General features: G+C 33.9%; 1 protein-coding gene across 1 annotated transcript; it reads right to left on the bottom strand.

Annotated features, from left to right (window-relative positions):
* Window positions 1-53: 53 nt before the first annotated feature.
* LOC111084509 (chorion peroxidase-like) lies at window positions 54-7,725 on the bottom strand (the record flags this gene model as incomplete). The annotated part of the gene is made up of 6 exons (XM_022381210.1): window positions 54-196; window positions 2,873-2,983; window positions 3,606-3,707; window positions 3,941-4,120; window positions 4,538-4,708; window positions 7,681-7,725. Coding segments are annotated over 6 exons (752 nt in total), but the record flags the coding sequence as incomplete, so codon positions are not given.
* Window positions 7,726-8,238: the final 513 nt, after the last annotated feature.

Below are 8,238 nucleotides of genomic sequence, written 5' to 3'. Positions count from 1 at the left end.
AACAGTAATGGTAAGAATTCGTTGAAGACTATGTGCTGCATTTCAGCGCCCACAACACGTCGAGCTTCTTGGTAAAGAATCTCGTCATTCCATCCTGGGTTGTAATAACCCAACAATCTGGCTACTCTGTTATGTTCTCTCATCCAAATGGTGTGGAGAAGAGCTAAGTTAATTTGCTCGTTAACACGCTCATCACCTGTTCAATGTCGTTTGTAGATATCAAAATACATATATTTTGATTAATTTCTTAGCAACAACAACAGGGATAAGCTTATATGCAAACTTATAGTCGTTTAATAAAACAGGCCTGCGATGGTTTTGTTTTACTGTCTTGAAATGTTTACATGTTCCACGGTAATTTCTGTACGCTAAATCCGAAAATGATATCAATTTTTCTCCATCACGTACAGATTTCTCACAAAACGTCATACGTTCTTTTACATAAGTGAATCATTTTCATTGAAATTGGGTCACATTTTTGTTATGCTTAAAATGTTGATAACCACTGGCTATAGATTTCTCTAAACCAATCGCGACGTGAGAGTCTTATCGATCATTCTAGAACCCACGAGAAACACAGCGCTAGTATATAAACAGTTAACAGGCCGCATGACAATAGTATTTGTTTGTGTGTGTGCACTTTCTCCCCAATTTGTAATGTAAACGTAATACACCTTCTATTTAGATAACTTATTGTATTATACTTAGTTTAATTTTCACTCATCATGAAGTATGTATATTGTTTGAGCGATAGTTTAGCATAATATACTTGAATAAGTAAAGCAGGCTGACTTTATAAATAAATATTAAATTATTCTTTGTCATATAGATTTATTATTCAGACAATTACAAATACACTGCCTAACACTAGGTCACATTCTCATATCACTAACCCCTTGTTAAATGTTAACTGTTAGAATACAATACAAAAAATTATCTGTCTTTATGTAATATGCTTAATACTTTACGTGTTACAACACCTTGGTTCATTCATTAACAATTACATCACATAGCGACAGATATATGTTGCAATAGCGCTAGAAATGTTAATTGTTACAACAAATAAATTATAGAAACTTTAACTGCAGATACGTTCGGTATAATAATAATACCTTGCTTTTACACATGTTAACTGTTACAAACCGTAACTCTACAAACATTAAATGTACTTGAATGGCGTTGTTAATAGACTGCATCTATATAGGAAGTTTTGGACAACATATCGAGATGCTAGAACAGATATTTATTAGGTTCATAACAACAACTTTCAAGTATAACTTCCTTTGTGTAAACTTTATCTCAAGCAAGAATATTAACTGTTACGACATTTTAATTTTTTAAACGTTAACTGTTACAAAATCTTAATTCTATACACGTTAACTGTTACAAAATCTTAATTCTATAAACGTTAACTATTACAGAGGCTGTTTACGTTGTACTAAAACGATTTTGGAGGCTCAACATGTCATTAGAGTTTATTTTGCTGCGTTCAGTCATGCTATATCTGTCAACCATGAATCTTGAAAATAACCCTGCAGCGCAGTTTACACTGCAAAAAAGTCCCCGTTGTCAGGCTGTCATATACAAATAAAATATACAAACTCCTCTCCGTTGATTTTTCCTCTGCCCCCAGTAGCACAGCGGCATGTCTGCGGACTTACAATGCTAGAATCGGGGTTTCAATACCCGTGGTGGGAAGAGCCCAGATAGCCCATTGTATGACTTTGTGCTTAACTTAAAAACAAACAAACGAGACTTTCCTCAATTTATCTATGTACATTTTATTTGTCCAATAATTTAAAACAATTGTATTGCCCCGAATTTTGAATATGTTTATTATTTATAAACACTTATATATTACTCAAAACAATGTGCCAAAATAAATGTTTCGAAACTGATTAATATCATTATCATGTGTGATTATAGGCGACAGTACGGAGAAAATAGCATCCGAAACTATACAACTTATAAGTTTAAGTTACTTGTTCCTCCTGAAAGCAATAAAACAAAGAGAAAGGTTTATTTGCTTGTTTTTTGAATTTCGCGCAAAGCTACACGAGGGCTATATGCGCTAGCCGTCCCTAATTTAGCAGAGTAAGACGAGAGGGAAGGCAGCTAGTCATCAACACCCACCGCCAACTCTTGGGCTACTGTTTTACCAACGAATAATGGGATTGACCATCACTTTGTAACGCCCCCACGACGGAAAGGGCGAGCATGTTTAGTGTGACGGGGATTCGAACCCGCGACCCTCAGATTGCGAGTCGAGCGCTCTGACAACCTGGCCATGCCGGACCAACAAAGAGAAAGGAAACCGTTTTACATCAAAAAGTAATTACACATTTAGTATGAAAACTTTAAACTCTTTTAGGTGTAATGTGTTCATTATTTATTTAAATAATTGCTTTAATTTAATATTGCGTGTAATAGTATTTGCTGATAAATAAAAGTTATTTAGACAGTGCAATATTTCAAATTATTGTAATTTAATGAATATATTTTACTTAATCATAGTTAAAGCTAGAGTTCTTCATTAGTTTGGAAGGGCTTATTTTCTCTGTTTTTTTATAGTTTTCACACTAAAAAATCTTTTGATAGTTTAGAGAAAATTTGTTTGTTTGCTTGAAGTTAAGTACAAAGCTACACAATGGGCTATCTGTGCTCTGCTCATCGCGGGTACTGAAACCCAGTTTCTAGCATTGAAAGTCCGCAGACATACCGTTGTGCAACTTGGGGCATTTACAGACATATCAAATCGTTTTAAAATCGATATTATTGAAATGGTTATTCTGGATTTAAATCAGGGACAAGTTCTGTGTTGATTAAGATCGGTAATTTAATGCTTAATTCAGAAAAATTAAATGAAGTATACCTGCTTTAAAACAGAAATATTTGCTGCTGTTGTTGTTAGGTATTTCACATTCCTCGTCTGAGGCTGGGGGTAAGAGTTCAGTATTTCCGGTCTCTGATATACTCAACAGTCCTGTCGAGAAAAAAAAAAGCTGTAATATATTACTATGTATTAACGTAACTTTAAAATGACGATCGTGTTAACTAGATCGAATGTCAAACCCTCCTAACGAGTTTTAAATTAGAGAAGTAATTTTGAAATATTGGTATTTTAGTAAACTATGTAGAAGATGCATACACACACTCATTAATATAATGGTATCCATTTGCACTAGTTTTACATTAAGTATGTATGCTTATTTATTTTACTTCTATTCTATTAAATAACGCTATTTGGAAATAAAACTCTGAAACTTATTGCTTTAGGCGAAATTATTATTATATTTGATGTTAACATATACAACACCATAAAAATATCATATATTAATTGTTTGGAGAATTGTGTTGTATCGTTAGTAAGTTTGTAAGCTAAAAGAATAAAATTGCGTGAAGTTTAAAACCCAAATTGTGCAGGAAATTTTGCCTTATCCATAATAGTTTTATCCAGAACACAAGTTTTCGAGTATTCCACGAACCATACCATTGGAATCGATTAAGATCAACAAATCAAATCACAGGAAATAAAATTATCTAGTTTCTTTCCTCATTTTTATACTATCGATTACATTTTTACAAAAGGCATTTGTTTAAAGTACCGTTAATTCCTCTTCTAAGTTCTTTCCCCTGTTCTTCTGTAGATCCGTAGATGTTAGAAGCATCAATAAAAGATGTTACTTGATTTAGTTGTTCACGTGGACCTGAAAGAAAAAGCATTGCTTTGCTGGTCAAATGTTTAGTAAACATAGCAAATAGAAAAAGCGTCTCTGAGTAACTTTGTGATCCTAAATGCTTTATCTTTGTGTGTTTTCACCCAAATATTTAAAAGCACAGTTGAAAAATAACACAGTAAATTACGTCTTCCAGTTAATATTACGACTTCATGTTGTTTCCGAAGAGTGAAAATGGGTGTACATGATGTTGAGTTTCTTACCCAAGGTACAGCCTGGACGTGGTGCTGGAGCTGATCTCACAAATTCCATGCACGTTTCACCGAACTGTGAAAAGAAGGGGTCATTCTTGGGAATGACAATTTCGAAGCAAGCTGGATGATGGAGCTCAGGGTTCTTCAGTATTTCGGGTTTGCAGCACACTATACCAGTACCGTTGCTACCTAATAGATAAAAATTATATAGTAATAGTAACTTGCATGCTGTTTTTTATAGCTTCATATTTTGTTTTATTTAATATATAAAAACAAAGAACTTTTTGAAGTAATCCTAAGTTAACGACTTTGGTCTCTTTGCTATCGATACGTTTAACTGTGTGTATTTAAACACTTTAGAAGACAGTTTTTTTCAACATATCATCAGTTACATATAAAATATTGCACTGTTAGTATAACCTTTACTTGTTCGTAAACAAGCTCTGAGAAATATGAGGTTTCCGCTTACCGATTTGTGATAAAAACATAATTTACTCCATAGAAATATATATGTATCTTTAGCCTAGCTTTAATGTTATTCATTTGTTTACATTATAGCTCATTTTTCAATTTTGCTGAGATTTCTATCTAATTTTATTTACTTACCTCTTGTTACGCTTGTTTGGGACAAGTCGTGATCAAGAAACTGTGCAAATTGCATAATTAGTAACGTTAAGTATTTGTCAGGAACGTTCACGTCTGGTGATATTGCAACAGAAACAGCTCGTGCACTAGGTAGAGAGCCACAGTCAGTAGCTATTCGTGGTTTTTCAATTCCTGTCAATATTTATTGGTTGATTTATATTGTGTCATACGCATTTCACAAGCAAATAAATCCAGAATATAAAGTACAGATATGGAACTGTATAATTATCCTAGAAGGAAAAGTGTCTGCAGAAGTAGAGCCAAGGTGTAGAAAGATATAACCTACCACATATACCCTAATTGTGTGAGAATATATGAATATACCTTTTTATATATCTAGATTACAATTTTTCACAGTTTGGCGGCTTTTTTACGGTTGGGGTTTTGTGCCAATAAGCCCGGCATAGATATTTAGTAAATATGACTCTGTTGCCTCTAAAGTTGATATTCATCTAGGTTGTCTCTGTATTATTATTAATGTATTGGATCATCGGTTCACTTTCTGAGGTTATCGACTTGACAGCCACGTGGGAATACAAAACTATCCCTACCAATGTTTCTCTGAATGTGATTGGCTTGTGCGGAGACTTTAAAATAAAGTTTTCACCTGTATTTCAAAGCCCTAACACGAACTGGGAACGTTATCTGCAGTACATTGTTTTTGTCTTTGTATATTTGTGACATGCTGGAGTTTTAACTTCCATTATTGCTATATTTTGTTGCTTTGTTGTTAATATTTAACTTGCTTGTTTTTGTCTCTTGTGGATTTTCGTTTTATTTTGCAGATTTGCTTCAGTGACCTAAGAAAAATACCAAAATCCTCGAATTCTAGAACCTTATGTAATCGCACAAGTTGTCAGGAATACCACAACTGCGAGCCTCGTATGTTGATTAAAATATAATTCAAATTTGAAATTATAGACCAGTCACCTGCTCCTATGAGTTGTAAAAAGGGGGAGAGAAGAGAGTGATACGTAAATGTTATACCATGAAGTGAGTGCTTCAACTATCTAGTTATATCATAATTAACATGATTAGGTAATTATATACTACTAAATTAAGAAATTGAATAAAAATGGCACTACAACTTCAGTAATGTAACATAGTATTCAGCCTCCTCCCTGACTAGCATGCTGTTAAAATAGCTGATGATGAATTGCATCAACATTATCACAATAAATTTTCTTTCTGCTACTTAGTTTTATATGAATGAAAAAATTTAGAAACAATAATACCAGAAAACTATGTAAAAAGATTATCGCAGTAAATAATCTTACGTTACAGGTTAATTTAAGTATACCACTCTATTGAGATCCTGCCACGTTTAAACGTAATGTTAAGTATGTAGCTTTTAACCTTTTACCACCATTCTCACTGTAAAGGTAGTAATATAATTGTATTTGTCTGTACAATATAGATGTTAATGTAAATTCTCGATTAATACTGGTTTTCAGTTGTTTATTTTTTAGTTTAGAAGTTGAAGTACCAGTCCTGTGTCCGGGTTATGAACTTTAGAAAATGTGGGGGTGGCTGCTATGATAAATAATACAAAAATCCTAACTTTCACACAGTATTATAATATATTATTAAAGTATTCATTATTACCTCACCAAAAGTTTGTTTATAAGCTTTAAGAACTCACTATTTATATACTTAAAACATGGTATACACTGTACGATGGTCAGGGTGACTTTGTACGAAGAGGTAGCGGCTAAAGTAGTGGCGGGTAGGGGTGCTTTCTGTTACCAGCTTTAGACACCCAGCTTTTAATGTTCTTTCACACTGTTTCACGTAATTATTAATTGATGGTCATTGGCCGCAGAAGTATCTTACAGGATCAAGTTGTAAGGTCACGAGTCAATCTAGGAAGTGGGTAGAACTCAAGCAACGGCTCTTCATATCAGCGTTATGGTGCTATGTTGTAGTATAAATTTCATCTGAAAGTTGCGGGTTCGAATCTCTGTCACCGAACATGCTCGCCTTTTCACCCATGGGGCGATATAATGTCCCGGTCTATTCGTTGATAAAAGAGTAACCCAAAAGTTGGCGGTGGCTGATGTTGACGAAATTCAAAACAAACTAAACCTAAGTGAGCTGGACTCAAGCAGATACAGGATGATTATAAAGAACGTACCATATCTTACCCAATGTGTGACATAGAAAGTGAAATTGTGGCACGGCGGTATGTCTGCGGACTTACAACACTAGAAACCGGGTTTCGATACCCGTGGTAGGCAAAGCACAGATAGTCCATTTTGTAGCTTTGTGCATAACTTCAAACAAACAAATTTTATTCACAGTTTATTTATTTTGAAGGTATTAATTGTTGTATTGTATACGATTATATTTTCGTTGTTTGATTATTTTAGATTAAGGCACAACATCTACTTCTGTGTTGCGATATCAAAAGGATATATACAGTCTTTTGAAGTAAGTTTTAAGCAATAATAATAACCTGCTTTTGTTAAATCGATCTACAAAAAAAAGGACAATAACAAAATGATCCATTTGTTCTATAAAATTATACATTTTATAATGTATTATATTAAAGAACCAAATCATCAACCTTTCAAATGAACTTTAATATTTTTATCCGTGGATGGGAGGCTCACAGAACAACTCTGAGTTTGTTTGTTTTCTCTTCTTTTTTTTTCAAGCACAAACGGTTAGCTCGTAGCTCCGTCAACTTTTGACCAATCTGAATTCTAATTACAGTTTTCGAATCAGGAGGTCACACCCTTTCGATTGATCTATTTGATCACGCCAAAAGTCTCATACATTAATTTATTCTAATCCTGCCTGAAAGAATATCAATTTGAGGGTAGGCCAGTAGAGACCAGGTGCGTACGCGCGCCCCACGCTTGGTATTGCTGACGCACAAAAATATAGCTATAAAGGGAGGAAAATTGTCTATTGTTTCTATTTATCATGGTTATCTCGCAGGACTTGGCAAATTTATCAATACACCAGTATGATTTGTGTTTGTTTGTTTCACCTCACCGTTATTAACTACCGTCTCTTATGAGATATCATTACATCATATTCTCAGACGCTGTCTTAGTGAACTTGACAATATTTTCACTTTATTGGCTAAGAATACTTACCATCAGCATATTGCGGTTGCCCCAGTATAGATTCTTTGAACTTACCTGCAAAATATTAAGTACATATTTTTATGCAAACAAACGGTTTCTCTAGTAAAACAGAACAGTTTTAAAATATAATTTATCGCAAATTACATCATGTTTAAAAATAATATAAAACTAACTCATTTCCATTTCTTATTGATGATTTGGTCCCATCTTATGAAACATGCGTTAAGTAGATATTATAAATATTATAGTCACACACTCAAAGACACGTACGTAAAGACATACACATGTTTGAAAAAAACGCTATATTCAGTGATAGTCTTATAAATTACGCTATGTCACGTGCAATATTTATATATATATTTTTGGATCATTGAATTTTCTATTCGTGAAATATTTTGTTGTTCCAGCCACCCCACCATGGTCATCGATCAGCTAATTTCGGACTTGCCGAACTCACTTTGAAGGATACCGCGATGAGCTATGTTTGTAGACCCGTAAAGCCTTGTACATTAACAAAATATCGCTCCCTAGATGGCAGCTGTAACAACTTACTGAATCCCAGCTGGG

This window comes from Limulus polyphemus, unplaced genomic scaffold, assembly GCF_000517525.1.
Source record: "Limulus polyphemus unplaced genomic scaffold, Limulus_polyphemus-2.1.2 Scaffold77664, whole genome shotgun sequence".
NCBI classification, from domain to species: domain Eukaryota; kingdom Metazoa; phylum Arthropoda; class Merostomata; order Xiphosura; family Limulidae; genus Limulus; species Limulus polyphemus.
The sequence above is the reverse complement of the archived record's forward strand: the minus strand, read 5'-3'. Positions and strand labels throughout refer to the sequence as shown.